The 18547-nt window shown below is 37.3% G+C and overlaps 1 protein-coding gene across 1 annotated transcript in view; it reads left to right on the forward strand.

Moving 5' to 3' along the window:
- Positions 1-17901, forward strand: part of NSRP1 (nuclear speckle splicing regulatory protein 1) — a 33057-nt gene extending 15156 nt beyond the window's left edge. The window contains 5 exon segments of the mRNA XM_065418316.1: positions 4321-4377; positions 6353-6484; positions 7604-7811; positions 13037-13145; positions 15775-17901. Of these exon segments, the coding sequence (XP_065274388.1) occupies positions 4321-4377; positions 6353-6484; positions 7604-7811; positions 13037-13145; positions 15775-16840 (1572 nt within the window). The 3' untranslated portion in view covers positions 16841-17901.
- Positions 17902-18547: the final 646 nt, after the last annotated feature.

An 18547-nucleotide genomic window follows, 5' to 3' on the forward strand; every position in this document is an offset into this window, starting at 1 on the left:
CATAGCAGAACAGGAAATTGTCACCCACCAAACATAAGAAGAGGTGTTTGTACTGGAGCTGTTTTCCTTAAACTTACTGACACTCTGGACAAACAAATGACAGGTGGACCTCTTTAGATTTTTATGTACAAAAACGAGAACCATATATTACTTTTGTATTTGTATAATGTTTATAGACCAGCAAATTGATTTATTGTAGGCTGGGTTCTAGCCCACGAAAGCTTATGACCAAATAAATTTGTTAGTCTCAGGTGCCACAAGGACTCATCGTTGTTTTTTTATTCTAACCAGTGTTTCAAATATTTTGATATGAATACAGAAATAGTTTTTCCTCTTTCCCCTCCACTCTGAGGGAGCCCTTAGGAGAACCCTGAGGGAGCCCTTAGGAGAACCCTCTCTTATAGCTGGGTCTCAAGGGAAAGTTAGCTAAACGTTTTCTAAAAGATAAACTCTAGGAATTATTTTGGGGGAAGTTCTGGGGAAGTCAGATGATCACAGTGATTCCTTCTGGCCTTGGAATCTATGAATATGCCAAGCAGAAGGCAACCTTGTTCCCCAAGAACTGGAGTCGTGTCTAAGGGCAGGCCTATACTAGAATTGCTACAGCAGCACCGCTGTAGTACTGCTAGTGCGACACTCTCCAGTTGGCATAATTACACCACCTCCCTGAGCGGCGGTAGCTATGTTGGTGTGAGAATATCTACCGACATAGTGCTGTCCACACCGGCTCTTAGGTCGGTGTAACTTATTTTGCTCAGGGGGTGGTTTTTCCACACCCCTGAGTGACTTAAGTTATATCGAAGTAAGCTGTAGTGTAGACCTGCCCATAGTCTCCTGTGTAACACTGTCACTATCTCACAGAGCTAGCCCTAAATAGTCTCTTATATTAGGAAAGTTATACAGCTGGTCACGTGATGTTGTGGAGATATGTAATATATGTGAAATTAAAATGAATGTTACTGTTTAGTTTTAAATAAATATTTGAAAAGAATCTGAAATGCTATTTTAAAAATGTGCTTACCAAAACCACAATAAAAAAGAAATGGATTAATGAAGTCAGGATTCATTCAAAATGTTCGAAAATCCACCTCTACCCCGATATAACGCTGTCCTCGGGAGCCAAAACATCTTACCGCATTCTAGGTGAAACCGCGTTATATCGATCGTGCTTTGATCCGCCGGAGAGCGCAGCCCCCTCCCCCCGGAGCACTGCTTTACCGCGTTGTATCCGAATTCGTGTTCTATCGGGTCGCGTTATATGGGGGTAGAGGTGTATAGAAAATGTAGATGAATGCATCCTAATTCCAGTCCAAAAAGTATGTTGCAGTGTAAAGGATGTAGTCATGAGCATTACTGTAGACTGTGTGTGTACATGATTTTGAATGGTTTACATTTGGGCAGGAGTGCAAGGCAGATGGCTCCACTGCAGTAATTCTATGAATTGACCAATGGATGTGGCAGAACAGCAGTGGGTTTGAAACCCTCCTAAAAATAAGTGCATTATTGTTGTCTGTGAGCCATGCTCAGCTTCACAAGCCCTGGGCCTAGAATGTGGTTTGTTTCCACACCTTAGGTTATCCACTGCTAGATAAGAGAGCTGCCTCTTAATGATAGGGATAACTGTAATCCTCAGCTTTCCATCCTGGAGTTACTACTGTGTGTTCCCCAAAAGTACAAATCATGCTTTATTTTTATTACTCAATTTTACAGGATTTACTGTTTTGAAGCCTGGACATAACTTTAGGTTTTTCTCTCTCCTGCCAAGGCCCACTCCATACACAGTATTCAACCTTTAGAAAAATAGAGCATTAGAATGTGCAGTGTTTCAGAGCTGCTTTTTCCAATCCTTCCTCTTTTACTTGTCTAATATGGTCACTTATATTGAAGGAAGTTAGTTATTGAGGGGGAGGGCTTGAAAAGAATATTTTGAATGGTTTTAGCCTCCTTCCGCTTTAGTATTCTTTCCTGAATGTAGGTTACATTATAGCAGAAAGCTTGTAAAAAAGAGTACAGGTAAATTAATATGAGTTCTAGTATTCAGTGAATACCCATATACAGTCTTCAAAATATTGACAACTACCTTAGGACCATTGGTTCTGTTACTGTGCTATAGAAAACAATCAGGGGCCCTTTCAGAGATATTGCCTTGGTTGGTTGGTTATAGAGATGGGATACAAAAGAGGTATAAAAGTTTTGTTCTTTTTGTGTGTACTTGCTGCTGGAATAAGCTAGTGAAGAGATCTGTATTTGATATACTGAATACTGTTCAAAGCTTGAGAAACAGCACTCAGCTTTTTTCCATGTTGACATGATTTCAACAGCATATGAAACAAGGAACATGGCACATTGCTGTTTTGCAAGCACCAAATGATAGCAGAAGCTGCATCTATCAGCGGATCTGCTTGAATTTGTGTGTGCTATATTTATTTGGCTTTCCTCAGTGCATACTGGTATCCGTACATATTCTACCTGCTGAAAACTTTTCATTTCATTTCATTTTTTTAATTAGGGATTGATGACACAAATGCTCTTGTTAAAAATCTGATGTGGAGCATGTTTCATGCATTATTGAAAAAATCAGCTGCCAAAATGCAAAAGAGAGGTTTTTTTCAGTATTCCCCCTGGAAAAGACTGGTATTGATACCTAACTACAGAAACAAGGCAATGTGCCATGTCCTCTTTAATGAATCTGTTTAACAAACAAAATATTGTCTACTGTTTTTGTGTGTGTGTGGGGGGGGGGGATTCAGTTAAAAAGACAACAGTAACTAAGACATTTTTACAGTTAAAAATATGATTATTAGAAAACAGAGTTGTATTTGTCTTAATTGACATTTTCAGCAGTGGATGTTGTGTTTTCTTAAATTACGGAAGGTTAATGCTGCTGTTTGCTGACATATTAAAAATCTTGAAAAGTTTAAAATAAAAGATTAATGGATTAAATGATTATTGTAACATGACCGTAGTTCAGACTCAGTGGCATTTCATATCTTCAAATTGCAAAACTACTAACATAGCTCAGGACTTAATCAAAACAACCGTTTCATAAGTGCAGGGATACTTATAGTGTATCTGGTTATGGTGTTGTGTACAATTCTTTCATGCCTGTTATAGTATCATGAGGTATGGGGGGGGGGTGTATACACACACATTAAGTCGTTAGTTGTGTGTGTGTGTAACCACACAAGTTTTGTGTAATTGTGATTCCATGGGAAATTATTTGCACGTAACTTATGGAAGTACAAATACACAAAACTACTGTGGTTATGTGTCTACTTGTTAGTGTACACTAATTAGTCTACAGCAAAAAATAGATGTGAATAATAGAAGCAAGAAAAGATCAATTAGCATAATCTGCAAAGATTTTATCAGGAAATTAATTCATTGATATTTATATCCAAGGTATTATTATAACGATCATTATGACAATTTTTTTAAATTGCTGTTACCTTTGAATTGGCAAATTCCTATAACTTTATTGTAAAATATAGTGTCCATTATTGTAGATCTAATGAGTTCATAGGCCATGTGAATTCTGACCAAAGACCTTCCCGTTTTATGCCATTAGAAATCTTTTAACCTTTAAAAAAACTGAGCTATATTTATCCTTCAGTGTTCACATACAACTCCCTAATGTTAATAGAAATTAGATTAATCTATTGATGGGAGAATTGACCTCTAACTACTTAATATAGTGTGGGGTTTTTATGTTTCATTTTCCACAAATTTATTTTGGTAGCAAAAACCGAGTGAGGTTTAGTGCTAAGGAAATTGAGGGGTTGATTCTGCATTAGCTAGAATCATAGTGTGAGTAGTCACGGTTTAAGCTTTCCTCTATATCACTGCCAATGCATTTCAATTCGATCTGAATTACCCCTTACTATTTCAGTCTTGGGTTCTCACACCACTGCTCTGCTAATATACCTCAGTGCTACAGCGCCCCGTGGCATTACACTTCCAAGTATCTCTTGAGCAGAGATTGCTGATTTTGTTGAATTGGACCAAATTGTATTGTTCTTTTGTGAGGTAATTTTCTTGGAAATTGTGTTGTAAAACTGATTATTATTTCTATACTAATATGGGATAGTTTCTTTCCATGGTACAACTGCACTGATCTGTTGTATGTTTGTTAATTAATTTTCAGTTTTTCTTATGATTCTTCAGAAAAAAAGCTGTAAAAGTTATAATAATAATACAGTGAAACCACTTTATTAAAAAACTAAGCTATGGATTATTATAGTGTTAGAAAAATAACACCTAATATAACATGTGTAAACACAATAATCTAATTTTATTGCTAATCATGTTCTCTTCTAACAGACATCTGTGGGCGAGAGTCTACAAAAAGAAGCATTAAAAAAGCAAGTAATGAAGCAAGTAAGTTGGGGTGTGGGAGTCCTCATGCATATAAGAAAGTAAGAAATTGCTGTCATTAGTAACCATGCCAGCTAACAATGTTTTGCCCTTGCCAGCAATCTAGGCCGGCTGTCTTCCTGTAACCACTTCAGCACACAGTTTTTTTTCAGTGTGGATAAGATGACTCCCTTCTTAACCATGCATTTGTAACTATGGTCGGTCCCCTTTACTCCCAGTTCTCCATGCATCAGTACATCCCAGAATGCATTGCCACACATGCTGCAGTGTGGGCAAGTCCTTTGGGTACTCTGTCCTCAGATTTTCCCAGAATTCATTGATACCAACACAGTTAGGCTCTGTGATGTATGCACAAACATTATGTACAACTTTTCTACCTCATACAATGGCTGAAATGTGAACATAATTCAAATGTTGTTATTTGCAACCAGGTCAGATAAAAGTATATGTAATAAGATTGTACTTTTACTGTGGTCAGGGCCTTATAGAGAGTGTCATTTACTATTTGTTGTAATTTTACAGTGGTCAGGGCCTTATAGAGAGTGTCATTTACTATTTGTAGTTCTAGGTTTTTACGTAGGTACACTCTTGAAAGTTAGGATTAGTTGTAGTTGGACTGACCTGTTTATGATCATGGTCAAAGGTACACATTATAAGGCATCTGGATCATTATATCCATTGGGAATGTGCTTTCCAAATCATTGTAAGAGCCATAAGAATCTAAGAATGGGGATCTATAGTAACCTACCTTTAGAGAACTGAAATTATAGCTAAGTAATAATGGTCTTTGTTTGACTTTTTAAGAAAAGAACACATACACAAAAGCTGGTTCTGTGTTACTACACAGCAGGCTGTGAAGCAAAAAATGGCAGAAATATAATTAGTTTATTTCATGTTTAGAACTAATGTTTAAAAATTGGCTCAAACATGGTGATTTTCTACATCACATCTGCAATGCAAGACCTTCTTTAAAAACAGATTTAGAATTCTCTAGTTCCAATTTAGCAAATGTGAAGTAGGAGTCTTTCTCCTAACAAAGGCTGGTTTTTAGCTTCCATGTTTTTACGGGTGTAATAAATTATTCCACTTATCTGAAAAAGACTGTTCTTGGGATTCTTTGGCTGTGTCCAGGAGTAGTTGAAAAATAGCCTAATGCAAACTTTGTAACTGAAGTTTCCATAGAGCTGAATATAGTTTACAACACACAATAAAACTTGAAGAGTTACTTAATACACACACCATAAAACCATGAAAAATTGCATTTTTTTCTGTGCGTAGAATGTAGTGATCCTTTATTGAATGAATATTTTAAACAACTTTTTTTGGAGGGAGAATGTAATATTTTAGGGGAAATTAAAGATGATAAAAAAGTGGTGAGTTCTTGTATAATGGAGTTCTTGCCAACAATGAGTCTTGTCTTGTATTGTATTCAGGGGTAAGTTGTCCAGGAGGAACATGATAATTCTGTAGAGAGACCCAACAATCGGAAAACAATTACACTTAGCCCAAACATAATACAAGGTTATTTATAGGAGGTAAAGTGCACAGGATAAAGTTCTGTAGATGACCTATAGGAGTATATTTAGAGAAAACTATGTAGAAAAATAGATGGACAAATTGGCTAAACTTTTTATTATTTGTATTTATTTAAAAAAATCCATCTGAGCTAGGAATATTATTCAATGGGTAATTCTCCACTAAGCAGGATCCATAATAGCTTAATTGCTGTAATTATTATGTTTTCTCATTGTACTCTATTCCTTATCTCATAAATATCGTTCTTCTTATAATTACTCTTATTTTTAGCTCTGATCATATACAAAGTCCTTTGTTTGGTGAGTCGTGGTGAATTTATGTTCAGTTTCCTAGTAGATTTATATCATGAGCTAATCTAGTTAAAGCAAAATATATGAATACAAAGTTTTAAAAGCTTAAAATTGCATGCTTCATTGCTTTGTGTTTCTCATTTTTTTTTAAGACCAAACTTGAGATTCAGAAGGCCTTGGCAGAAGACTCCACAGTGTATGAATATGACAGTATCTATGATGAAATGCAGCAGCAGAAGAAAGAAAGTAATGCCAAAGTGCTCTCAGGAAAAGATGACAAAAAGGTCCATAACTGAAAATGTATGCTGTCTGTGTTACCTCTGTATGCTAGGAATAACCAGGGCTAGTTAACTGATTTTACTACCTTTTTTGATATCCTAGTAACCCGTTGTGCATTCTGTAGCAGGGCCCACATGTGTTGTGCTCAAAATTGTGTTATATAAAATTGTGATGTTGTAAGACTGGTAGTTGTAAGGTGTTGTAAAACTGGTTGTTCATCAAATATTTCAGGACTCTAGTCCCATTTCATTCTGTCGTTGATTGGGAGGACAACAAGCTCTGTACTAGCTTCCCACCCATAAATTCTGTGGGACAAGGACCACATGAATTTCTGGAGAGCCTGTTACAATGGGATAATCCTGATAGAGCCTTTAGTCACTACAACAATACTACTACTATTATTATTTATTATTGTTAATATTATTATTATTTATTTATTTATTTATTTATTAATTATTCGTATCAGGCAACCCAACTGAATGGGGGAAGGGCTGTCTTTGGGCAACCTGACCGAATTTTGTAGCAATGAGGATACACTGTCTGCCTCTCGCTAGTCAGCTGCTATAGGGTCTGTCAAGAAGCTAAAGTAATTATATTTCATCTATAACATGTGAACCATTTTCCACAGCCCAATTCCTTATTCCAGAAAATGGCTGAATTATTGTGACAAATCACACTTTCATTATTGCTCATTACATTTGGTAATGGAGTGTTTTGTCAGGCTATGATAGGTCTAAATGAAGAATGCATCCCATTCCCTTATAGCAAGTTGAAGAGGGAGAGAACTATCACAAGACGGAAAAATGCTGGAAGAAAGGTTGTATTGAAAGCATTTGATTTCAGCCTGAGCAGCAGTACACCACTTGAAGCTAGGCTCAGATTTTTGTTGAATGCAGCTGTTTCATTAATGAGGAGAAAATTCCCATGATCTGGAGCTGACAAATGTTTATATTAGTTCATTGAGATCATTGTCCCAGCAGTGGCAACAGCATAAACTAGCTGGGCTGACTACTGCCATTTTTGTTCCACTAAAAACTGATTTTTTTTAGTGTACCCAGCAACTCTCCTTTGTCTTTTCTTAGCCACCTTGATTCCATCTCATTACTCTTTTTTCCCCCCCTTAGCCCAAATACATCCAAAATATCCTCAAAGCAGCTGAGGTAAGAAAGCAGGAGCAGGAAAAAAGAATGGAAAAAAAAATTCAGAAGGAGCGTGAAATGGAAGGGGAAGAGTTTGATGACAAAGAGGCCTTTGTGACATCAGCCTATAAGAAGAAACTGCAAGAAAGGGCTGAGGAGGAGGAAAGAGAAAAAAAGGAGGCAGCACTGGAGGGTGAGATTTACGCTGAACCAATATGACTCTCCCTCAAAAGGAAAGTGTGGCCTTTTGCTGTTAAAGAGAGTGGTCATGGGTGTGATGCACAGAATTTTCATCCTGGTCTCTGAATTAGGCTGTAGATGGGGTTCTGTAGTAGTAATCATAGAAATGTAGGGCTGGAAGGGACATCAAGAAGTTATTTCATTTACCTCCTGTGCTGAGACGGGATTAACCATCCATGTATTTTGGACAGATTTCCATGCCTCTTGCCCCCACCTTTTATTTTCACCTGTTTTTTGTCCAATGAGTTGGTCGCATGGTTTTGAGCGTCTCTTCTATCCTTTCCAACCTTTCCAGGGCCCCTAACTATCATTTTTGGACATATGCCATGGGGGGGAGGAAATACTTTTAAAATTTATTTTTCTCTACTAGAACTATTGAAAATAAATTAATACATGTACATTTCATGTCTTTTCCATATTTTAAGAGGGAAATATTCTTTTTATACAATTAGTACAGTTCTAAATAAAGCCATTAAATAATTGCTTTAATGACAGAGGAATAAAGAAATGTTAATACACACATGTATTTATCGATTGTAAGGCCAAAAGCACAGAGAGCACTGTGACCATCTAAAGTGACCTCCTGTATAATACAGACCATAAAACGTCCCAGAATTAATTTTTGTTTGAACTAGAGCAGATCTTTTAGAAAAACATCCAGTCTTGATTTTAAAATGGCCAGTGATGGCGGATCCACTATGACCCTTAGTAGAGGGTTCCAGTGGTTAATTACTCTCTCTGTTAAAAATGGCAGGTTTCAGAGTAGCAGCCGTGTTAGTCTGTATCCACAAAAAGAACAGGAGTACTTGTGGCACCTTAGAGACTAACAAATTTATTAGAGCATAAGTTTTCGTGGGCTACAGCCGAAGAAGTGGGCTGTAGCCCACGAAAAGCTTATGCTCTAATAAATTTGTTAGTCTCTAAGGTGCCACAAGTACTCCTGTTCTTTCTGTTAAAAATGTGTAGACTGAATTTGTCTAGCTTTCAACTTTCAGCCATTGGATCTTGTTGTACCTTTGTCTGCTAGATTGAAGAACCCATTATTACATTTTTGTTCCCATATAGGTACTTAATAAACTATGAACAACTCACCACTTAACCTTCTCTTAAACTAAATAGACTGAGCTCCTTGAGTCTATCATTATAAGGCATGTTTTCTAATCCTTTAATCATTCTCGTGCCTTTTCTCGGAACTTTATGCAATTTATCAACATCCTTGAATTATGGGCACCAGAACTGGACACAGTATTTCAGCAGTGGTCGTACCAGTGCCAAATACAGCAGTAATGTAACGTCCCTGCTCAGATTCCACTGTTCATATATCCAAGGATTGCATTAACCCTTTTGGTCACAGCATCACACTGCGAGCTTGTGTTCAGCTGATTATCCCATGTCCCCCAAGGCTTTTTCAGAGCCACTGCTTCTCAGGATAGAATCCCGCATCTTGTAAGTATGGCCAACATTCTTTGTTCCCAGAGGTATATGTTTATGTTCAGCTTGAGCCCAGTTTACCAAGCAATCCAGATCACTCTGTATCAGTGACCTGTCCTCTTAATTATTTACCATTCCTGCAACCTTTGTATCATCTGCAAACTTTATCAGTAATGATTTCGTTGTTTTTTTTCAGGTCATTGATAAAATGTGAAATAGAATAGGGCCAAGAACCGATCCCTGAGACACCCCACTGGAAACACATTCCTTGTTTACAATTCCATTTTCAGACCTGTCAGTTAGCCAGCTTTTTAATCCATTTAATGTGTGCCATGTTGATTTTTATATCTTTTTAGTTTTTTAATCAAAATGTCATATGGTACCAAGCCAAATGCCTTACAGAAGTCTAAGTATATTACATCAACATTATTATTTTTATCAACCAAACTTGTAATCTCAAAAAAAAATCAAGATTAGTTTGACATAATCTGTTTTCCATAAACCCATGTTGATTGGCATTAATTATATTATCCTTCTTTAATTCTTTATTAATAGAGTCCCGTATTGGCCATTCCATTATTTTGTTTTGCCCAGGATTGATGACAGGTGTACAGTTACCTGGTTGTCCCATTTACCCTGTTTAGATATTGGCACAACATTCGCTTTCTTCCAGTTTTGTAGAACTTCCTCAGTGTTCCAAGACACATTTGAAAATTAACATTAACAGTCCAGCAAACTCCTTCGCCAGCCCTTTTAAGCTCTTGGATGTAAGTTATCTAGACTTGCTGATTTTTAAAATGTCTAACATTCATTGCTGATGTTTAGCATCCTCCCAAGTTACTATTGGAATGGAAAGTGTTTTTAATTATCATCCTGTATTATGAGTACATCATCTTGTTTTCCCCAAATACTGAAAAGAAATATTTATTTAACACTTCTGCCTTTTCTGCATTATTATTGACAATTCTACCATTTCCATCTAGTAAAGGACCAATACCATTGTAAGAATTTTTTGTGTTCCTAATATACCAAAAAAACCCTTATTGTCCTTAAATCTGCTGGCTATAGATTTCTCCTTTGTCTTTTTACTTCCCTTATAAATTTTCTGCAATTCCTGGCCTCTGATTTTTATTTATTATCATCAGCATCTTCTTTCTTCCCTTTGTTGTATATTGGGGTTTTTTTTATTTTTTTTATAGCCTCCTTCACTTCCTGTGTAAGCCAGGGTGGTATTTTAACTAGTCCGATACCTCCACTCCCCTGGCCCCTTTTCCTGACCTTTTAGTTACCTTTAAAAAAACATGTCCTCCAACTCTGTCCTGCGCTCTTTTCCTGACTCTTTTAGTTAATATCTAAAATTTCCATCTTCTACATAAGAACAAAAGAATGGCCATACTGGGTCAGACCAAACATCAATCTAGCCCAGTATCCTGTCTTCCGACAGTGGCCAATGCCAGGTGCCCCAGAGGGAATGAACAGAACAGGTAATCATCAAGTTATCCATCCCCTGTCACTCATTCCCAGCTTCTGGCAAACAGAGGCTAGGGACACCATCCCTGCCCATCCTGGCTAATAGCCATTGATGGACCTATCCTCCATGAACTTATCTAGTTCTTTTTTGAACCTGTTATAGTCTTGGCCTTCACAACATCCTCTGACAAAGAGTTCCACAGGTTGACTGTGCTTTGTGTGAAGAAATCCTTTTGTTCATTTTAAACTTGCTACCTATTAATTTCATTTGGTTCCTTCTAGTTCTTGTGTTATGAGAAGGGGTAAATAGCACTTCCTTATTTACTTTCTCTACTTTACTTTATGTTCTTATGTTCTTAAAGTATTGTGAAGTTGTGGGAAACAAAGACACAAATATACTCTTGGAACATCAGCAGCAGTGACCCCCTGTTGTCATGGCATAGTTCCAGTATTTCAAACACTGGTTATGCCAATGGCATACCAGGCTTTGATAACAGGCTTTCTCAAACAGCTTGTCCTCTATACAACAGTTTCATGTCTCCCTCCCTAGGTAAGGAGGATCTTCCACTTGAGTCATTGTGATGGGGTGTCCACCTCACACAAGATCTGAAGAGGTTAAGGTGATTAGGTGGGCCAATTAATTGCCTAGGCTGCACCTGGAGGGGTAGTCATGAGGACAGGCAGGGTGAGTGGGTGTGTCAGTTGCTGCCTTTATCTCTGTCTTCAATCAGTTAAAAAGCTATGACTTGTCTTTTTATATTTTAGCCCACCTCTGTAAAGGAGGATTTTGTATGATATTGATATTCTCTGGAGCCTAAACTTTCTCCACGTTTTGTAAATTATATCCCTGTAAACTGTTTTTACAGTTTTTTGTTTGCATGTTTTGGAATTAATTTATTTAGGCAAAATTTTAAAAACAAGCCAATGGTAATTTAAAAAAAAGTTAGGATAGTATATCTTTTAAACATTGTATTATGCAGTGTTGTTGTAGCTGTGTCAGTCCCAGGATATTAGAGAGACAAGGTGGGTGAGGTAATATCTTTTATTGGACCAGCTTCTGTTGGTGAGAGAAATTGTTCCTATAAAAGATACTTTACCTACCTTGTCTCTCAAACATTGTATTGTAATTTTTAATTCACTAGACCTTTTCCTCTTTGGTTAAAACAAAACCAAATGCTTATGAGTGGTAAGAGAGGAGTGCTAGGTGTTAGTTTGTGTACAAGGTATACTATACCATGTAAAGTTTTATATAAGCACAGAAAAATTAATTCTTTGGGGCTGCTTCAATGTGAAGATGAAAAATAAAATCAAGAAAAATAATAGTTTTTCACATAGCTCTACAAAGATGTTAATACGTTTTGATTATATATAAAACTTTCTTGGACAACTCTGAAAGCTGCTGGCTGTAGAACAACTATGCCCAGTACATATGTAACCATTATATTTTCTCTGTATATTAATAATACTTGTGTGTGTGTTAACACATCTCCTTTTTTCCTATCCTAGTAAAACTAACTGAATAAAAAGTGTATTTCCCTCTTAAAATGAAAAAAAGGTACAAAATCTATATTCATTAATTTATTTTTAATTTTTCCAATAAGGATAAATTAAATACATTTTAATTTTTTTTCCAAAATGGCCAATAGCACCAAAAATGCATCTGTTAACAACTATCCCTAGGGGCCCTGGAAAGGGAGGTGGGACTTCCAAAACCATACAGCCAACTCAGTGGACAAAGAGAGGGCAGGACTAAAGGTGAGGGCGTGGAAAGCTGTCAAAAATCCATGGTGATGAAAGGTATGGAATTCTAACTACTTACAGTGAAGGAAGAGCAGAGAGTAACACACTGGACTGAATGAGAGTGCACTTTGTGACTGTAGTTTACCCTGGCAGATCGCTGTGGGATGTGAGGGAATAGAGTAGAACCTCACTCATAATATCAGTACTGGTTGCATGATTTTTGCACCTGGAAAGGAGTAGCTGTTAAAGGGAGAATAGTGAGTCAGTGTTGCTTAGGAGGAGGCTGCAGCAATATTAGTAGCAATTCTCATGCCAGATTTACAGTCACATATCCCAGAGATTAGGATAACTGTTTTTAGCCTTAAAGCAGTAGCCAGCATAACTAGAATGGAAAATAATCAAGTCTGGTAGACTTACTTTCTTCTACATTTTCAATGTCCTGAGCATCTCTTTCTGGATTATGGGTTTACCATATGTAAATAGGGTCTGGTTAATGCTCATGAAACTGTAACATCATTCTTATCTTGCTTCCCTTAGCATGCCTGGATGTGACCAAACAGAAGGATCTCAGTGGATTTTACAGACATCTTTTAAACCAGACAGTGGGGGAAGAAGAGGTGCCCAAATGCAGCCTCCGTGAAGCCAGGTAGGACATAGTTCCAGAAGGATTTTATATGTAAAGTTTCTTCATGCTGTTCATAATTCCCAGTGTCAGTAGAATCCTAGTAAGAAGAATGGCAGTACCAAAGCACAGGTGGGGGAGGAGCTTGCTTTCCAGAGTTGACTACACCATCCTTTGGAAAATGAAAAATCGTCATCACTGGGTGAAAGTATAGAATAGGAGAAGGGTTAGTAGGGTTAAGGAGATACTTACTTACACTGGTAATACATTCTAGCATTATTCGAAGCTAGTTTTTAATTTAACATTGTATAATTTTTAATAAGCCACATTAAAAGTTTTGCTACCAGAGGCAGAGCAAGAGAAAGATAGTTTTGGGCTCAGGTGGATAATGATATTTAATGGTTGTGCAACTTCATTTTATCACCCACTGGAAAATTGGAACACATGAGTCTCTGTCTTTGTAGCTGACAGCATTTAACCGTAAATATGAAAAAATATTTCAGTTTTCTTGATTTGCTTAATACTTGTGACAAAAGGAAAGCAATCAAATTTACAGCAAGTCCATTGGGAATATTTTAAATTTTACATGTACTGTGTACAACAAAATAATTAAATGGCGCTGTGTTTTCGGGCCAATATAGAAGGAACACAGTTGGGTCGTCTCTGGCTGAGATGCTGGCTGGGTTTTTTAATTTTACTGAAGGCGTTATAGCAATCAATGACCACTCAAGGCACTTCATCCAGGTTAAAACTAATTTGTTGGGACCTTAGAAAGTCCTCAATGATTAGATGTGTGTGCTGTATCCTAAGACTATGAATATTACCTTGAATCAGGAGGCTTCCTGGGACTGAAATTGAATGGAGTCTCAAATTAGTTCTTAGTTAAAGTGAGGAAGGTTATCTCTTTAGAGCTACTCATCCTATTGAGAGACAGGACTTCTGGCTGGTATTTATTGTGAGGCTGTGCCACCACCTCAGAAATAACAGAGAAAACTAGGGGAAAACATAGCAGGAGGTCAGCATACTTACTAGCATACCTCCATCAGTCAGATATAAAATGGCCAAGTTAGGGCTACTCTAAGATTTAAAGGACCAGCTGCTACAACAGTATGCTCTTCTAAAGCAGCTCTGTATCAGGCTTAAGTTTCACCAGCAAAGTGTATATCTTAAGAGTAACAACAAAACTCTTCTTCTGTAATAGTAAAATGAACTGTGCTTTTCACATTTGCCTGTTTATGAAGCCATCCATATGCTACTGTCTGATTTAGCTATGCTTATGAAGCAATGGCAGTAGTGATTAACCCACTTGGTATTGTATTTGCTTGAACAATTCTCTCAGTTTGAAACTGCAGTATTTAAGTGCAGTTATGTTCAGAAAAGTGACTTTCAGAATGGTGGCTTCTTAGTCAGCGTATCTGCTTTCTGGGTGTTCAGACCATAATTATTTACTAGAAACAAGTTTTGCTGCTCTGAGTCCTATAGAACTAATTAATCTATGGGAAGACAAGTAGGAATCTATTCTGCTGAATCCAACAAAACTGTCAGCTGAGTTGTAGATTTTTGTGGATTTTTTTCATTAAGCTGGTGTAAGGTACAGAAAGAAAACATCTCGATTTTCAGATGTCAGACAGAATTTGCAGCACTGCCAAATAAAAATTTCACCTTTGACTTATAAACTTCATCATTTAGATCTGGAAGATCATTTAAAGAGAATAACTATGGAATACTACAGTGTAATTTTTAGAGTCATTTTCCCAAGAATAACCATGCTTTAAACCTCGTATCAAAGTTTCAGCCTAACCAGATGGTCCACTGATTCCCAAGGAGTATTTACCACAAACTGTTGCTGTAGCTACATGATTAGTGAAAACAGACATGCGGGCTATGGAATTAAAAATACACTTTATCAGTCAAAAAAGACTGTGGTATTGTAACAGTTTGGGGCGTTGTCCAAGTTTGATATCTGAGAGTTTGTCCCACATTTCCTGTTTTATTATATTTAACAAGTTAAGAACTGTAGCAAGATGCTAGTGTCAGTTTAACCACAAGAGTGAGATCCTAGCCAACAAGCACAGAGAGTCAGGAATATTGTGTTGCAATTTAAAACTTGTAGTGTCTTATGAGGACGTATGTTTACCATGAGTTCTATTTACAGCTATTACTGAAATAATGAGAGTTGTATTTGTAACTCTCAGACACCAAAAAAAAAATTCCCTCTTCTTCCTCATATGGAACTATGTGGCATGGGTAGGATTGTGAGACACTTAGGAAAGGGTGTGCCGTGTAGATAATATTACCAAGATACAAATCTGTGTCCTGTCCTTTAAATAAGGATGATAGAGCTGTAAAACTACTCATTCTTGAAATTCAAACCCTACTTTTTCAGTGTATTGAAAATCAAAGCTGCTGTTTTCTAGGACATATACAGTACCAAAGAACCTGATGCAAACGTTCAATACAAATCCCTCAGAGTTGGAATATTAGAACCGGAACAGTAGACCAGATTTGACTGCTTAGAATTTTCAGCTGCATCACTTCTTAACAGTGTTGCTCAAGTCCCAACAAGAAGTCACAAACTCCAGAATAGTTTGACACTGCAGGCTATGTAATATCTTTTTTTTTTCCCCTCCCACAACAACAACAAATAATCTAGGATAAAGGAAGAAAAATCTACCACTAATTCAGATGAATCCATCCAAACAAACAAAAGTCCAGATGAGAGACCAAGACTTAGAACCCCTGCTAAGGAAGAGGATAACCCAGATGCGGACAGTGACTTAGAAAGTGATAGTAGTGATGATGATCATAAAAATAGCAGAGCTAGTTCTAAAAAGAAGGAAAGTCGAGACAGCTCTGAGAGCAGTGAGAAGGATTCCAAACATCACAGGAGCCGGAAACACTCCAGCTCATCAGAGTCTTCCAGTGAGGAGGGAAGTCACCACATGAAAACCCATATAAATCGTCCTAGGAGAGGAGAGAGTGGAATAGGTAGAAGGGAAAAAGATGAGCCCCACAAGGAAAGGGATCATGAGAGAAGAGATAGAAACCAGGAAAAGGATCGCCGGAGGGAAAAGGAAGACCGACATAGATATGGGGATCATACCAGTAAAGATAACTACAGAAAGAGGGATGAGCCGGAGGACAAACAGAGGGGGAAAGATAAAAAAGAGAGAGAAGGATATGACGAAGGTAGGAAAGAGAAAGAGAGGGAGGACAAGAATTCAGAAAGGGAACGAGAAAAAGAACGACTAAGAAATGGCAAAGACAGATACAGTGATAGAGAAAGAGGGGAAAAATGCAGAGAAAAGGAGGAACATTTGAAGGAAAAGAGAGAGAGAGATGACAAAGATGACAAGAAATACAGGGACAGGAAGGAAAGTAGTCCTCGAGCCTCAGAAAGGGACAGGGACAAGAAGCAAAGTAGCCCTAGATCCTTAGAAAAAGACAGACAGTGTGACCAGGAAAAAGAGACAAAGGCAAAGGACAGAAAGAGTAATGAGGAGAGAATCTCATGCTCTGAAAGATTTCCTGAGCCAAAAGGTAAGGATGAAGAAGAAGGGCAAAAAGGTGCAGAGCAGATGGAAAAAAAATCTCTGTGTGTGAGCAAATTTGCCAAGCGGAGCAGTGAAGAGACAGTGGTATCAGCAAGGGATCGCTACTTGGCTAGGCAAATGGCACGAGTTAGCACAAAATCCTATATTGAGAAAGAAGAAGATTAGCTTCATTTCAGTGGCCATAAACCAAGAGATGATCCACTTTCACAGGTGGAAAAATCACTGCAGCAGGAACTCTATGTTGAAGTGAAAGTATTTCCTGACCATTTATTTCTGGGTTTTTTTAAACTCAGTAATTTAATAAAACAAACTTCTGTTTTGAAATGTTTTGATGGTCTTTGTACATTCATCCAGTCAAATGTACAGGCAAGGTGTTTAATTTGACTGGTTCTGTCCATCATGGCCTTCAGCCTCTGCTTGCTCTATCATTTATTCAAAGACAGGGAGTCACACTTATGGATTCTAAACTGATACAGGTGAGAATACCTCAATGCCAGCCTGCATATAATCCTTATCAGCTAATACCAGTACTACCCCTCTTCTGGAGCAGCAGTGTTCTCAGACATTACTGTCAGATCTCACTGTCCAGAGAAGTTAACAGAGAGTGTGCAGGAGAGAGAACTTTAAAGAGAGGGATATGCAGGCAAAATAAACAGAATAATAATTTAGGTGACCCTGTATGTTTTGTGGTATTTTGTAAACCAGGTAAATTTCATCTGGACATATTTGGATTTGAACGTATATAACATATTCGTGGTTTTTTGTTTGTTTCTGGTGCTTGATGTACAGAAATATTTAAATAAAATGTAAGTTATGTACTATATTCAGTGCTTAAATCTTTCTTTGATGCCTGTACTTTGCTAACCTTTAGTGGAAATAGCTGCAGTATTGCTTCCTTATGAGACAAATCAGTTATATCTTTCCACTTCATGTATTACAGTCATACCTGCTTATTGTGCTATAGTTAATATGTTAAACTTGCCAGAATAAACCCATTTTTTCAGGGGTTTATAGAACAGTAGTAAAAGTCACTCTAAACCGTCACTTGGCAAGTAGGAAATCTGGCAAAGATCATATTTTTAAATTATACTTTCAGCAATCCTCCTGGTAGTTTTTATACTTTTTTCCTGGAAAGTGTATATCTTTTACTTAACAGTGGCTGTGCCAGCGTCAAGAATTTGGGCTGAAAAGATGGTTTAGACATTCTAGATATAATTTTACTGCATTCCTGTAATGTAAAAACAGATTTTTAAAAACCCTAATAAACATTGCAGCTGACCACTTGCATGGAGCCTCATTACTTTGAGTGTTTTCAGGCTAAATTATATGGCCAAGATACTGAGATTTAGAGTATGTTTACAATACCCATGACAAGGGTTTTTCTATATTAAGAATGGGATTGAGTTCCGACAAGCCATTTAATCAGTCTGTAACTGACTCAAGATATCTGGGGTGAAATTATAACTAACCAAAAAGGAAACGTGTCCATGACTTTCCATTGTCTGATCCTGTATCTTTTTCCAATTCATTACAATTATTTATTTCACCCTGAAAAAAGCCCCGATTTTTGCATTCCTTGTGGATCCAAAGCTGCCGTTGGCTTCAGGTAGAGATTTGGGTATTCAGGGAAGGCAGATTCAAGTCCAGAGATCCTTTAAAATAGGACATAAAAAAAAAAGGAATCTTGTAAAACTCTTATCAGTGGTTATCAGTTTGGAATCAGGGGATTTGTAATGGGATAGAGAGCATTTAATTCACCTATTAAAATCCCTGCAGTAGCTTCCCGTAACCTTTCTCATCCAGGTCATGTTCGTGGTCTCCACTTTTAGGACTATGAACAGGTCTGCCCCTGCATGTACCTCTCTTCTCATT

The sequence above is a fragment of the Emys orbicularis genome, chromosome 17 (genome assembly GCF_028017835.1).
Source record: "Emys orbicularis isolate rEmyOrb1 chromosome 17, rEmyOrb1.hap1, whole genome shotgun sequence".
Lineage (NCBI taxonomy): Eukaryota > Metazoa > Chordata > Testudines > Emydidae > Emys > Emys orbicularis.